At 35.6% G+C, this 17,330-nt stretch overlaps 1 protein-coding gene across 2 annotated transcripts in view; it reads right to left on the bottom strand.

Moving 5' to 3' along the window:
* The window catches only part of LOC145690034 (uncharacterized), a 376,283-nt gene that overhangs the window by 196,184 nt on the left and 162,769 nt on the right, over window positions 1-17,330 (bottom strand). For both annotated transcript variants that reach the window (XM_081764535.1, XM_081764542.1), the window contains exon 3: window positions 3,672-3,788. In XM_081764535.1, the coding sequence (XP_081620661.1) occupies window positions 3,672-3,788 (117 nt within the window). The remainder of the gene's footprint in view (window positions 1-3,671; window positions 3,789-17,330) is intronic.

Here is a 17,330-nt window from a genome sequence, read left to right as displayed (position 1 = left end):
ATTTTTCTTCTTTTCTCGTAACTTCTTAAATTTATGCTTACTCTTCCTCCTGACTAAGTTGTAGTCACTGCCCACATTTGTTTCTGGGTAATTTCCATAGTTCTTTATTTGGTTTCTGAACCTCTCTTTAACATGTATATAATCTATTTAGTAGCTTTGAAAAAAAAACTGGCATTTTCTACGTATAAATCCTGCGCTTAAGTTTCTGGAACAAAGTATTTGCTACTACTATCTGTTCTTCGTGTAAAATTCAACCAGTCTTTCTCCTTTTTTGTTACGCTCTCCTAATCCATATTTTCCTACTATTTTCCTTTCTGCGCCTTCTATGATTACATTCTAATCTCCTACCAGAATATAATTCTTCTCCAAGCCGAGTTATAATTAAAATTCAACGTTCATTTTCAGTAAAAAAAAAATCAAAGTGATTTTCTTGTGCTATTGATTAAAATACTTTTTAAAAATGTTCTTCAGTTTTGAAAAATTATATATAAAAATATTCTATAACACAGTTAATTGGTGCAAAGAACCTTCACGCTATACAGAACCACTTTGTTGAAAATAGATTCACATGAGATTTAATTGAATTTGTTCATCACAAAAATTATGATAAATAAACAAGTTTCATAGTGAAAGGGAAATGATAAACAAACTAATACAGAACATCTTTTCAACCACTTAAAACTTATACAAATAAATAAAACCCGAAAAAAGTTTTGTGTCATCAGTTGTAAATATTACGTACCACGATTATGCCCTGTAGACTGAAAGGGACGGATGATTAATGAACGTGAATGATTATGAAATAAATTAATGAAATGAACACGTGGGAGGAAACAGAAGAATCTCAAAAACAGTTATATCTATTTGAAACTCACATGGCCTATGGGAGCCTGCCAGTGACCTCTTGCTCCAGAGTGATCCACCATGTCCCCATTCTTGAATTGTAGTTAATGTCGTCATATTACAAACTAATACTCGACTCGATTTGCACAATATTTCCATCTATACATGCGTACGTGCTAGTTACTGCTTTTATTTGGCTATTTAAAAAATGATTTGGCAAACCTATTATCAATTCGTAAATATGTGTAATAATAAAAACAGCGTTAGAGGAAAATCCACATAATTTACAGATAGATATAATTCTACACAGTAAACAAGAATGTTGAAGAGGTCTTCTTTCGTAATGACATTTTGTGACTTTCATGTTACGGTGTATTGCGGATGAAAACTTTAAGAATTGTTGAAAAAGGCTATTAGGACTAGGTGCTATCTGTATTTCGCTGAAATATACTTTTGCAACGTTTTTGTTGTGCCCAAATAATAGGACTCCGGTAATTGAGGGTAATTAGACGTCCAGTTTTTAAAAGCAGGAATGTCTCCCTTTTCGGAAAGTTATCCGATGTCCCAAGGAAATTGCAAACAGGAAGCAAAGTGTCCTTTTAAAAAATGAGCATCTTCAGCTCTCCGTTTTCTAAGCATTTTTTGTATACTATTACTAAGTTTGAAGGAAATCCTCTTCTATACAAGAAATTCAGTCATCAAAAATATGGTATTCAAGTGACAAGCGATACCTCTAATTACGAATCCTATTAAAAGTTGAAAAATAATGTAAAAAAATTAAAATTAGAATAAAATGAAATACATAAATATCTGGTTATGTCGGAAAGCTAGATATGTTTTCCTCATTGCCATTAATATTGTCTACACCTAACTAGATTGTCACGTTATGTCAGTTTGCTGAATATTCCTTTTTTAATTCTCTAAATCTGGTTATTCTACTGTGATTGACTATTTTGCCCTTGTGGCTTCACATTTATTGGCGACTCAGCAGTTTCTGCGCAATATCCCGTATTTGAATTCATATTAACACCACGTGGTTGCTAACAAACCCACAACAGTTCCTGGTTTTTCATAGAAAAGAATACAATGGAAAATACTTTTCTTCTTGTTATTCTTTTAATATGTTGCAACTTAACACTAAACACAATACTTACTACCAGAAAACGTGACCAGTGCATTGAAGCCATTACTTGTTTTTCTGAGCTTTCGAAGACCTGTATGATCCATAACTTTATAATAAGCTTTAGAGGGATTTACTTTGGCTATAAGAAATACCTCAATGATTCATTTGTTGCTGTTTAGTTGGTGCAAATCCAAAATCCTGAATATGAATCCGAATACTTTAACCAATATAAATCCTAATATTGCATATACTGTATTTACTCGAGTGCAAGACGTATTTATTTTTTAAATGGGAGATCTTCAGAGTCTGTCTTAGAATTGATGATGTCCTAGAATCCATTACAAACGGTAATATTGTATCTCTGAAAGAAAAGAAAATATCACAACTCTGTAATAAGCATCAAATTACATTGCAGACGACTTTTTCCTCCGCCCATCGAAATAATGTGTAACAAATATAAGATTCTGTATCTGTGCCACCACGTACAGAATTATAATCACGACGAACGGTAAACAGCGAAGAACATTTGAAGAGACACATGGAAATGGATAGAGGTAAAATGTGAATTCAACATCCCTGAAGTGACCATTCAATGGTGGTGAACGCACAAAACAGAAATAATTGCCTGTAAATGTACTCGACCGAAGTTCACCACCTGCCAGGAACGGTAGGTACCCGCAAATTAAAGAGGCAATTATCGAATTTGTGAGACAAAGAAGAAAGGCTGTGTTCCAGTAGATCCTAACAACTGATAAATCATGTTTAAAGCAAATCTGGGTTGATTGCATGGAAAAACGTTTCCGCTCATCTTCATTTAAGCCCTTCAAGAAATGCTGCATTTATAATGCATTAGATGAAAGCGAGGATGACGTCTGGAAACAGAGCTGGACGACCAACTGACTTCTCTAATTTAGAAGAAAATTTCTCTTAGATTTGGAATAAATGTTTCTCATATTAGAGGTGCAAATAAATAAGGTATGTCTGAGAATTGTTAGCGTCTTACGTTTGAGTAAATACAGTATAACTGTTTGATAGATGAGATCTAAAATTGTAAGAGATCTAGACCATCAGTTTTATGATTATAACACTTGGGCTCTCTTCGTACTATATCTTGTTAGTATCATTCTATTGGTTAGTTGATTGAGTTGGTATTTACCGTCCTGTTCAGCACCACGGCTATGTGAGAATAGATCCTACAAACTTAATTTGGGATCCGAACCACATGAGGTCCCACTAAGAGTCGAATCCGTGTCTCTTGCCCTGAAGACGTGTACGCTAACCGCTAACCATACAGCGACGAAGGAGTTAATTTCATAGAAATGTAAAGTCTTGTTTATAAATATCTGGCAATCCACTGCTTTTTGAAAAAACGCTATAGTCTTATTCACGGATGGAATTAAATTAAACACAAATTAATCTTTTTAGACCAATTAAGTTTTCTTTCGAAACCGAAAATATTAAAGTTTTCTATATAATGCTTAAAAAATTTCGCCTTTAAAGGAAAGATAGGTGAATACTTTTTTCTAAACTATAAGCTACATTCGAAATTAATGACTTTTATTTTGGAAACAATAAATTCCAAAAAAACTTTAAAATGGATGAGAGCTTTTTTGATTGAATGTTTGTAATCTACCAACAAATCAGATTATAGGCCTAAATAATGCACTATTAGGAATATAAACGCTTTTCTTATGTTGTTACTTACCGTACAAGTCATACCAGGAAAATGCATAATGACAGGGTCGTCTGGCCACGTTTTCGGCACGTAAAAATAAAATTCCCAAATCCTTTCGTTAAGGAATGTTTTCACCGTTTGTTGGAACTGAAAGAGAAGAATGTGTCAGTACAATGAAATTACATTACACTGAACAACATATGAATATAAAATAAAATGAAAGAAAGAAAACACACCATGTTTTATATGAAAAAATAAAGAATAAATCATTTACATGTCATATTATTAGAATTATTTTGACTTGTTTCACAACTACTATATACGTAAGAGTGCAACTATAAGAGTTATAAAGTATCGTATACGATATCTCATTAATTGCGAGCGATTTTACAATTGCGCACTATTTTCATTTAAGCAGCGCTGAAATCTTCATAGTTTATTAGCTTAATACATGCTTCTCTTTAATTAGACTGGTACAACATACTTGCTTAGGGTTCAACTGTGTTCTCAAACTGTGCAACCTTAATTTTACTCATTTGCTGACGTCACACAACGAATTAAATTTGCCGAGCGACAATACAATATCACATTGTTACTTTTATACAGGGAGTAAAAGTGAGGAGGAACGCGGAAGATGTCGTACCCCCACTTCCAAGGAATATGTATGGCGCTCCTCCACTTACTAAAAATTACAATGGACAAAGATAGGCATACTGCCCCTACCTTTTCAGATCCATTTTTACTCCTGCTTTTATATTTTTTCAGGTTAGATCTCTTGTTTGATTTGAAAGATCGATATCGTATGCAACCAACTTTACTCTTAAGTAAAGCGGGGTTATCTAATACGCAGGGTTAACATTTACAAGTTTCAACAAAATTTCAGATTTCCACGATTTTTCATAGCATGCTTGAAGAATAAAAACATACAAGTAGGGATATGTTTAAAATAGTCATACTAAAAGGTAAAAAAAATCAGTTTTCAAGAAAAATACTTTTTAAAAGAATTCTATCTATACGTGACTAAAAGGAAAAGCATGAGGGAGAGCTCAAATACATAACTTGATTTACATGACAATTAAAGAATTTATAAATTGATTGTATATGAGTGTACTCCCCATTCTTCTCTTTTTAGACATGTATAAAGAGAAATCTTCTTTGTTATAATTGTTGTTATCTTTTATTTGTTTTATTTTGTTTGCTATTTTTTGAAAAAAAAAACATACTTAAAAATATGTTTTTTTTATATATGCATACTAGCCTTCGGCTAGCTGGGGACTTCCCCTCCCACTAGACCTTTATGTTTGCTCGGCGTCGACCTTGCATATCACATATTTCAACCTTTGCTTCCGTTCTTCGCACGGCAGAATATGTTTGTGGCATTATTCTTTGCGAAAAATTTAAACATCTTTTTCTAGTCAAGTACGAATTTCACTCAAAGCGAGATTTTAAAATCCCATGTCGATTCAAATGTTGAATGTTTCAAGTTTCAAATGTTTTTCTTGTGATGATGAAACAAATAACCTCGAAGTCATTTACATATATTTAGAAAAACAATAGAAATAGTCCCCCTTCTCTTGTTAAAAGCGAAATTTTCGGCAAAACTGTGGAGCAATTTCTGGAAACGCCGTGACACCCACACCCACCCACCCACCCACACCCACACCCACCCACCCACACACACACACACACACACACACACACACACACATATATATATATATATATATATATATATATATATATATATATATATATACCAAGTTCCATATCCCTAACATGTGTCTAATCCGAAGTAATCTCGAGATCCATCTTGTTAGAACCCCATCCTTTTTTCTTCCCTCTTAAGGAAGACATTACAAACGCTTAAACATGTCTTTAATTGATTTCAATTAGAAGACTAATTGCAAATTTCGATGTATCTAACTTTCAGGGATTTCGAGATATGGCCATTCTACTACAATTGTAATTCCTATCTTTATTACTTCCAATGTTTTTCGTCCTTTTTGGAATATATATATATATATATATATATATATATATATATATATATATATATATATATATATATATATATGTGTGTGTGTGTGTGTGTGTGTGTACCAAATTTTTAGTGTCTAATGTGCTTAAATGCTACGAGAAACTCTGAGTTACAAAATAACAGGACTTTATTCTGATAGCAGGACTGAAATAACTGAACTACTGTCTGTTTTTACATAATTACCGTACATATCTTTCTACAGAAAATTGCCGTGTGTTTTCCTAAAACGGAATAGATCCTAAGCATCTTTAGAGTAAGACTTCTTTCTCGGTCAATCACTGCAAGCAGTACTGCTAGTGTAATGCAATACTACTGTTATCGGCTTCCAAACGTAGTGACAGGTTAGCCAGATGTACAGTATGTAATTAGTTCTGCATTTCTTGGATTGGAGACATGCATTGTTTTTATATCAACTATTCAACTTGTAATGTCAAAAAAAGTCGTAAAAAAGTTCTAAGGCATTATAGAATCACTATCATAAAAGACTATATTCCTGCATATATATACGACATACGGTAGCTTTTGAGTTTATTATAATGATGGTTTGTGGTAATAGTTTTACGCTACTGTATTTCCAAGTAAAAACACATAAATATACGCACATAAACGTAAGTTCGCATTGGCGCTAGCATAGATCACGCCATTCATGTTGTAACATGCACTGACGTGCATAATCTATCTGACTGTATGAAAGAACACAAAGTAAAGTTTCCGACAATGCTCACACGCACAGTCGACTTACATATAAAGTTTTCCTAATCAATATTGCTATTGCAATTCTGAAAATACTGACGAGCAGAAGAGAAAAATAAACCTGAAATTGTTATTAGTTTCTTTCTTTCTATTTAATCGGAACTTACGTTTAAAGTTTTGCATTTTTCTTTCTTTCATTTTAAGTAATTCTGTCTTCAACTATTTTAACAAACAGTTTGTTCTCTTAAAGAATTATTACACTTTTGTTAATTTGCATAGAGATGAATTAAGGAGCCTATTTACCAAAGGTAACCTTTCTACAATATTTCCATTTTTTGGAATTAACTTTGTAACGGTTTCTAAATCTTTTGTATGAGCTCTGTTGGACTATGCCCTTGAGATTATGCAACAGGGTTTATACAAACGGGGAAGTTTCTTTTTTTTTTGTGTGTGTAGAAATCATGATATAAATTTAGTTGTTTCTACCAAAAGCGAACACATCAACTTCGTTCATTTACTAATGCTGTAAAATCAATAATTGCGGAGATGTTTCCTTTTGATAACATGCTTATTTCTTAAGGTATTGAATGAGAGGAGTCAAGCCATAAATCAGATGCATAAAATAAAAATTATGGTGGAATTCATTTGCGTATCGACCGTACTGCTTACTTGTAATGAAAATGAAATAGATTTGTTTACCTTTTTTTCTATTTTATAAAACTTCTTAATTTCACCAGTTTTCTCTCTTTCTTTCTTCTACAGTTTCTGCTGATGAAATCATTTTTTTTTATTCCTGGTATTCTATTTCCGATATTTGGGTTTGCCAATCCTGTGAAGTACAATTCTGAGAGGTTTATTGAGAACTGCAAAGCTCTCTTTAGTACTTAAAGTAAGGGTGGATCAATTACTACTGAAGTGTCAACTGTTTATATCTTTCCTGTCATAATATAACGAACATGCATGTTGTCCTTCACCAAAACTACCTATCAAGTTCAATATTACCAACTGGGATCACATGCCTGGAATTAAAAGAAAAAATGAGTACCGGTAATGATTCGAATTCCACTTTTATAGATACTGTCTTTCATAAGGACAGTGATAAGGCATCTAAGTACTAACTGGAGGTCACTTCCAAATATTTAGGAATTTCCATGTACTGCACTCCTCTTTGAACCTTTTCGTTTTGAAGTAAAACTTACCTCCTTAAATACCATTCATCAACACACTTTCTGTCACATCGTTAATATAACTATTTCTACGAAAATACAGTAACTTTCTATTTATTCTAAATTGTGTCTATTTATTTTTCCTTTTTTTTTGTTTTCAGTATTCTTTTCTTCTCATTCTTTCTAACATTTTCTCATTCGTCTTCTCGTTGCACTCATCTAATCTTCTGCATTTTCATTCATATTTACATTTCGAATTCCAATAGTTTTTCACCACTTCAACATAAAGTTCATTCCCTTCAATATGATACTTCATATGAAACTATGTTGAGCGTTTTTAACCTAAATACTGTGTTCTTCTTACAAGCCTTCATTCGGAATGTTTATCCTCACTTATATTTTTCTTTCACATTTAACATATTTACTTACTATTGTGAGAAAATTTAACCCACACCAATTTTCCCCTGCAATTTTAATAGTTCACGCCGTTCTCTTTGTTCCAGTCACTACGGCTCAGATCTCTAATTTTATAATGAGTTTGGTTTTACCCAAATTCTTTATATATATAGTCTATATATATATATATATATATATATATATATATATATATATATATATATATATATATATATATATATATATATACATATCCGTTCGTCCGTTCTCTGAAGAATTACTTGATGGATCATCATAACTTTGCCTAAAAAGTAAAAGGTCAAAAGTTAGCAATCAAATTCGCTGTTGAAAGTGATAGAAATCAACCATTTCTGGTTTTACCGTTGATCAATATAGAAAAAAAGAGGTAACAGACAGGGACGTACGCAGGGGTGGGTCCTGGGAGTCCAGACCCCCCGAAATTTCGACTTTTGTGTAAATTTAGCCTAATTTTAGGGGCAATTTTAGGAATGTTAATATAAAGTACCCTCATATTGAGTTTGGACCCCCGAAATAAATTCCTGCGTACGGTACTGGTAATAGATACCGAAAACAACTTTCATACAGTTGATTAAGCGTCCTAAGAATACATTTCATATCCATCCTTAACTCTATACTAAAACTAGAAGTTCTTGAAATTTGCTTCAACTTACGGTTTTAATATTGATCTTCTAGAGCGAAACTTTTTTTAAAAGCAGGTTTTAGTGAATCTGAGAGAACACGTGAGAATAGAAGAGGCCCCTCTTGTCGAAGAACAATGAATGGATTGTGTATCATGACAATGCTACTTCGCATACTGCTTTGACTGTTAAGCAGTTTCCGGCAGCTAAGAAGACTCTAGTGTTGGAATGACCATTTTATTCGCAGGATTTGGGACCATGCGATTTTTAATTATTCTTAAAATCTAATCCGCCTTCAAGGAAACTCATTTCCAGACTGTGGAAGAGGTGAAGCAGAAAACGGCAGCAGTACTCAAGACGATTACACTTGAAGACTTCCACTCCGACACCATGTAATTTCTTTCTTCGGAAAATGGTTAAAACACAGTTTTTATAGCATTATTACTTCCGTCCCTTTAGGATCCTTGTGGTCAGATGAAAGTAGGCCTACATTGCAGGCCAAAGTATAGGATATGGTTCGTTGAATTTGGCAGGAATGGATGATCACATTTGTCATGTTACTAAAAGATCTCATAAATTTGAACAACAGCTTCTGCGGTGTATAGATTAAACATGGGTAACAAAAGCTGTTTGGCTATCTTACAAAATCATTATAGGTTAAAATGCTTTATTAATTTTCATGAAATAAAGTGAAATATTTCAGTTTTACGTTCCACGATTATGTTTTGTAGGCTAAAGCAGATGGATGATTGTAAAACGTGAATGATTGTAAAATAATTGGTGGAATAAGAATACGAGAAGAAGCAGGAAATCCTCGAGAAAACCCATGCACATGAGTTGCCCATCACAAACTCATATGACCTTGGATGAACCCAGGGACCCTTCCCACCAGAAGTAAGCGCTCTATCACTTAGCCACTGAGCCTGCTTTTTATTAGTTTTAGATAATAATGTGGCGGATATGTTAGGTATATTTTTTTAAAATGTGTTTTCGATTAGCAAATATTTAATTATTTCTTCTCACACCACTGGTATAGTGGCTAGAGCGTGTGCCTTTGGTGCACATGGTCTCATATTCATTTTCAGGTGCAAGTGCACAAAAATTTAATTTCACAATCATTAATCTCCTTTAGCGTAAAGGAATAACTGAGAGATGTTAAACTAAAAATAATTATTATGATTAGAAATTATATTTCTGAGTTTCCGGCATTTATAGCCATATTAACTCATCACGTATGAAAGACAACATCCCTCGGTGATCGTACTATCCGAGGAAGAGGAACCAAGATAGGATTGGGAAGGAAGGAAGCGGCCTAGCACCAGTATGATAGGTACCATACCGGCATTTGCTTGGTGTGAAGGAGGAAAATACAAGAAAACAAGACTCAGGATGGCTGGACTGAAAAAGCATTTACAATTTTTCGACCGAGTGTCCCCACCAGGAATCGAACCCGGGACCGCTTGCACTAAAGACGAGAGCTTTAGTGGCTACGCGACGAGGGACCACCAAAATAATTATTGCTGTCAAATGCTTGAACATATACTGTGCATGTACGAGGGCTATCCAGAAAGTAGATTACGTTTTCGTCTGTGTCCGCTAGGGGCGGGGCTAGCGCGGCCATCTTGGGGTCAGAGCGTTGCGCAGCTCAGTCGGCATCTAGCCGTGCTAGTGAGAGGTTCGTGCTGTGCTCCGTTAAGATACTGTGACGGTTTGAAATGTCTGCGTTAATTGAAAAACCCGCGAGCTGCGAGGTGCGTGCAGTAATAAGGTTTCTGACAGCAAAAAACTGTAAACCGATAGAAATCTATCGGCAGCTGTGTGAAGTGTATGGGGACAACATTATCACTGAAGGTGGAGTGCGACAGTGGGTCATAAGATTTAAAAATGGCCGAACCAATGTTCACGACGAAGATCGAAGTGGGAGACCCAGCAAAGTGACTGCCGAACTTGTCGAAAAAGTCGATGTTAAAGTCCGTGAAAATCGAAAGTTCACAATAACGGAACTTTCTTTGAGTTTTCCACAAATTTCGCGAAGTTTGTTGCACGAAATCATCAGCGAAAAGCTTGGTTACCACAAGTTTTGTGCAAGATGGATTCCAAAAATCTTGACAGAGGACCACAAAAATCAGCGAATGGCTGCAGCGTTGCACTTTTTGGACGCCTACAATAAGGATGGTGACTCTTTACTCGATCGCATCGTTACTGGTGACGAAACATGGGTGAAACACGTGAACTGTGAAACGAAATTGCAATCAATGCAGTGGGGGCACACAGGTTCTCCCCAAAAACCCAAGAAATGCATGCAAACAATGCCGGCAAGGAAGATGATGGCGACTGTTTTTTGGGACAGAAAAGGTGTGATTTTGGTGGACTTCCTGGAAAGAGGCACTACAATAAACGCTCAAAGGTATTGCCAAACTCTGCAAAACCTCAGAAGACCAATTCAAAACAAGCGCAGAGGAATGTTGAGCTCTAAGATCTTGTTGATTCACGACAACGCCCGGCCCCACACGGCAAATGTCACGCGTGAAGTTCTTGAATCTTTTCAGTGGGAGTTGTTTCCTCATCCGCCGTACAGTCCCGACCTGGCACCGAGCGACTTCCACCTATTCCCAGCAATGAAGAAGTGGCTGGCTATGCAGCGTTTTGATGACGACGAACAGCTGCAAGAAGAGGTAACGAAGTGGTTGAAGTCGCAGGCGGCCGAATTTTTCGACGAAGGAATTTCCAAGCTCGTACATCGCTACGATAAATGCCTTAATTTGAATGGTGACTATGTCGAAAAGTAGTATTTGTGTGTGGCTTTCATCTGTATATAATAAAATTTGTTTCCTATACTTTGTTGATTTTTTATTCCAAAACGTAATCTACTTTCTGGATAGCCCTCGTATTAAACGAAATGTATTTGTTTATGGCAAACAAAGCTATGTTTTCAAATGACTTAATCAATATTTTACATTATTTGTAAGAATTTTTGTTTTACTGTATTATTTTTAGTATTACATGCACACCAGAGAAGGGCTGGTCGTAGAAGGTTGTGGTTTCTTTTTTGTGTAGTATTTTTTTTGTTATAATTTGCTTTGTTACCATACTTTCTCCAGACAAACCAATTCTTGCAATTCGGCAGCTTGAAACTTCATCGAAATTATTAATCTGCTTCCATTCCCTGAAGCGATAGACGGGCTGCAGAAGATAATATTTTCTCCAGCAAATTCAAGAGAGAGGTAGAATTTTTTCTTTATTTTCTCCGGTCATCTATACGAAAATTTTCTCAAGACAATTAGGAGAGAAAAAAGCTATTTGAAGGCAAACCACGATTCTTGTAGACCGTTAAAAAAATGTTGCTTGTGTCTAGTGCTCAGTAAAGAGGACAGAAGAAAATCCTAGACATCAACGTGGTTCAACAGCAAAATGTCCTCCTTTCTCTTCTTAATATTCCCCTGCACGAATTTACGGAGTCCTCTTGTAGCATAACTTTGGGAGTTCGTCATATGTATAGCCTCTTCCTTCCCTCAAAGTACTTAGACCTATGTAAAGAAACGAAAAAGGAGGGGAAAGAAATTTTACTTGAGGAGGTCGAGACGTGTTCGTGTGTAGAGTAGTATGTTCTTTTTTGTAGTTATAAAAAATAGCAATGTAAAATTACATACTTGTGATCTGTATTCTAATAAAAATTTGTATGAATTACGTTACTGATGATTCGAATAGAACTGTTCTGTTAAAATTAGTAAAGTTTTGTATGTGGGGATCAATTTTTAAATAATTGCATGTACAGTCAGAAACAATATTTAGTATAGGTTTGAGCTATCATTTCTTATACCTCAAACCTATACTAAATATTGTTTCTGACTTTGCAACTAACTGTTTTAAAGTTTTTAGTAGTAATATGTTAAGTATATTAATGCTTTAAATACAGGAATATAAGTTAAAGTAATGATGCAGTAATCGTAAAAAAATGACCAGAAAGCATCTGCTTTACGTAAATTACAACATATTTTCTCCTATTATTATTGGTGTGGGAAAGAGACGTAATGAAGCTAACCCAATCTACTTATTGAAAGAGTTGAATACTTTGTAACATTTGAACTTTTGAGCATCTTTATGTAATTTGCCTCCCAGGAACGGGAAGGAGGTTTCAACATAAGACGCAAACTATTATGGGTTGCAACCTAATTGACGTTTGATATTGATAGCTTCTTTAATGTCAACCAATCCACTTATAGCAACAATGCCACCGATGTGATGTGGGAGTCCGCTTTAGCCATCATGCTTTTAAAGAGATGAAATGAAGCCCTTGTCAACAAATCACAATATTTCTTCGCTGAAAGTTTATTTCTAACAAGAGGTTTGACAATAGCGTGTTGCGTTCTCATTGGTTCGCGCCAAATGTCAAATCAGCTGTTGCGTAGTATAGTCTCAAAACAAGAGCTTTGCTTAGAATGTATAGTAGAATGACAAACGAAACTAACTTTCTTATCATCAGTAAAACAGTCGAACCGTCATTGTTGTCACGTGCGGACTGTCAATGAATGCCACCTTAGAAAATTGCTATTATCACAAGAAAACACAAGAACACTGATTTGATTTTGCCTTGAATAGTGTCATCCGTAAGTCTTGTCTTTAAAAAAAAAAAAGTCAGTTTTGTTTGTGCGCATACTATAATCAGGTGCAAAGAATAAAAAAAAAAACAAAAAAAAAAAACATGTCAATGTGCTTCTCCCGTTCCATTTTCCCACAATAAATTCGTCCAAATGAAGCACAGATTAGCATGCTCCGGAGCAATATAATAAAATTATAAATTTCGTGTCTTGATGTCAAACGATTCAGAGAAAATGTACTACTGTAATAATTATACAAGGGTCGTTCAAGGTTGACCGGATTTTCGTGTGTAAATAATCGATGAATAGCCGGATCATGGAGAAGCTTTCGGGTGACGTAATGTATCCCTTCCCGAGTAGTAACTAGCGCCCGGCATGACGTATTTGGCGCATGCGCAGCAGTTGCAGCGAACACGGAGGCAAGCAGTGTGTCTGTGGCTGTGGAGCAACGGTGTGTAATCAAAATTCTTGTAAAGGAGGGAGTTAAACCAGCTGAGATTTTCAGAAGATTGCAAAACACAGTATGGTGAACAAACGATGTCACGGACAAGAGTGTACGAATGGTGTGAACAGTTTCGCGAAGGACGGGAGCTGGTGACAAACGAAGCGCATGGACACATTTGCCCGACTGCAGTCACACCTGTGAAAATCGCACGTGTTGAGCAAATGATTCTTGAGAACTGGCGAGTAACAGTGCGGGATATTGCTGCTGAGGCGAATATTAGTGTCAGGAGTGTTGAGACAACCACTTACGCTTCCGCAAAATCTGTTCAAGGTGGGTTCCCCACCAGCTGACATTTGATCAGAAGTGGACACGCATGACGGTCTGTGAACAGCTTCTGAATCGGTTTCGAGCCGAAGGTGGTGAATTGTTGCAATCCATCATCACGTGTGATGAAACATGGTTGCACAATTCAACCCCAGAGACCAAAAGAAGCAGCATGGAGTGGCGGCATAAAGGTACCCCGCCGCCCAAGAAAAGCAAATGTCTTCTGGGACATGAAAGGTGTTGAATGGTGCTGTACGAAAGTCCATTAGCAAGAAAGGACCTGGGATGTTGTCTGGAAATGTCATTCTAGTCCATGACAATGCCCGCCCTCACACGGCCAATGTAACAACAACAACTCTGGCTGAAATGCGCTGAGAAGTTCTGTCCTATCCCCCCTGCAGTCCAGATTTAGCCCCCAGTGCTTATAATTTGTTTGTACCTCTTAAATGCCATCCGAGAGGAAAGAAATTCACGACAGATGAAGCACTACGGAACAATGTCCTCCAGTAGCTAGGACAACAACCAAGTTCTTTCTACGCCAAAGGAAACACGGAGCTGCCACAACGATGGCAGCGGTGCCTCCACGTGCACGGAGAATACTTTGAAATGCTGACATAGTTCAGTGCTTCTTGTGCTATCTGTTTCCTCTGAAGAAATAAAAGTCCCGCTCAATCTTGAACGATTATTGTATTACCACTTTCACCACTACTTTAGGATAAAATTTCCTAAATTTGGCCAGTATGATATCTGTATTCTTTGTATAAAAAACCATCCTATGCAAAATTTCGGGACTTTATGGCCTTTATTCTCAACGGTTTGGAATCAAAAGATTTTGTTTCTTCCTTCTCCGTCTTTCATTCGAATTTGACTCTCATTCTTTTGGAAGGGGTAAATTTGAACATTGATGCTACGTGAAATTTCGTGTTCTGTGTATTAGAAATCCTCCTTGTACGTATAAAAACAATAAAATTTAAAAGCTGCCTTTCCCAGCTTCCTTTGGAGCGGAATTTTTAAATCCGTAAAAATTTATATGAGACATGTTTTGTGTTTCTAAAAACTCCCATGTACTCGTGTATTTAGATCCGACGTTAAGTACATTACTCTGAATTATGCGTTCACTTTATTCATAACCCATTTGTTCGAGCTAGAATTTCCAACATTTCTGCAAAGGAATAAGATACTTGCATTCCATGTTCTAAAAATGCTTCTTATACCAATTTATGTACATACCAATAATGTACCTTTGTCTCCAACAATTCAGATAATGATTTCCTTTATTTTCACTAAGTTCGCCGTGGCGGGACCAATTCCGTGGTTCTGCAAGGCGAGATAACGTGGTGGGAGAAACGGTCTACGTATTCTATGCTGTAAGAGTTGATGAGGTCAACTGGATCGGATTCAAACACCGATTGTAGTTCTGAGCCCACGTTAATCTGTTAATTGTTAAAGGCGTTCTGCACATGCTCTTAGCAGTTTAATGTTAAAAATGTGGACGGAGTATGGAAGTATACAGCCAGATAATTCTTTCTTCCCAAATTGATTATGGAACTTGATAGAAATGTTGCTTCAATTGATAAAATAAAAATATAATTTTTCTATCCTTTGTATTTCTATTTCCATTTCTAAACAAGTTTTCACTCAAAATTTAGGAAGAAACCCCGCATTTACATAACAATTTCTTAAAAAAAATAAAAAAATAAAATAAACTCCACACTTACGGGATTAATAACTTTGGTGTTGCATACGGATACTGAGATTCAAACTAAGCTCACCATATCGGCTTTGGCCTATTTTTCATTTTTCAAGTGGAATTTTTAAATTCGTCTGGATATAAAATCTTAAAGCAGTATCACGCCTATGCCGTCCATAAAAGATGCCTATACTCCTTCCCCTTGCATGCACTATATTAAAACTTTCCCCCCTTTCTCACCTTCGGAACAGATCTTCTAGTATTTATCGAAATGCAGTGTCGAGTTTACGTAGAAGGTAAACAAGGTATAGCTTAGGATCCCACTCACTTAGGGACTCCAAATAACAAAGGAAAACCTGGATGTACATTTCCAAAATTTAAGATATAAAGCAGATAAAGTAAAACCTACTTACAGCGTTTTATGTTGTGTAGATTCCCATGATGTAAGTAGTGGGGTCTCTCCTGCTAGCCTTTTCCCCAAAATATCACTAGTTTGCCAATTTCTGTGTATAGGAGTTCCATTCTGTATACATATTTTGTCATGTGCATGTTTTAGAAACCTATTACTTTCATAAATCACCATTTAGCATGAATTCAACACAAAAACAGCAACAATTTGTCATTGACAACGGAAAGTTGAACATATATAAAAAAAAAAAAAAAAAACTGATCTCTACTCATTGCTCTTCTACTGCTTTTCCCACATTGAATTTGTTCAACTGAATGATATGTTAATATTCTTTAAAGGAAAAAATATCTATTAAATTTTCTTGCCTTTATTTCTGACGATGTACAGTACAATTTTGATGTTAAAAGTATTCCCCCCTTTACCGTCTTCGGAATGGAATTTCTAGAATCCAAATAACTGAATGAGACTTTCCTTTTTTTTAGAAATAAAATAATAAAAATTCAGTGGCATTAGTTCATACGTTCGAAAATTTAGTGATAATAAAATTATCCCGTTCCCGAATGATATTTAGAAATTAGAGGAAGTTTCGGGTATTGTGAACACAGTCGGGTAAATTGGATTTTTCCTCTGATGGATTTTATTGCAGTGAGTTGACAATACATCAGACGGTGCGAATTGCGTGTGGTACCACATGTAAAAATTTTTATTGAGGAGGACTTTGAGAGCAAGTCAGGACAAGCACATTTATATATGTCTGTGGAAGATTTAGAAATTTTACAGGGGTAAATTTGTTGACAGTTTTTTTACCTTGTACTCTGTTCATGTTGGACTTACGTAGCCTATGCAATGCGGTATAAAGAAGGTATTGTCGTATGTTACATTGTCTTGGTGTGATCTTGTAATGGATATCATACATATTATTCACTAAAATGTGTAATAACCGATGACTGCTAGGATGGACTCCTTTATGTTGGCTGAAGTGGAGCAGGGTCCACTTTGTCCAATTTTTCAGCAGCGCTACTCTACTAACTCTTTTAGTAAAATTTATGTAGCATATATTATTAGCTAATTGACAGACGTCTGTGAATTTGTCCCGCCCACCTAACAAATTTTTCTTTCTCTTATCTACATCGTTAGTTTATCGTTAGTTTACGTTAGTTTTGCTATAATTATCGTTAGTTTCGAAAAAATAAAATTTTTATTCAACAAATAAATGGGCAGGCCAACTTCACGGTTCCCCACCCACAAATGAATTTCAAAAGTTTTTCATG

Source organism: Thermobia domestica, chromosome 1 (assembly GCF_964235325.1).
Source record: "Thermobia domestica chromosome 1, izTheDome1.hap1.1, whole genome shotgun sequence".
Lineage (NCBI taxonomy): Eukaryota > Metazoa > Arthropoda > Insecta > Zygentoma > Lepismatidae > Thermobia > Thermobia domestica.
This window is presented reverse-complemented; position numbering and strand designations above follow the sequence as displayed.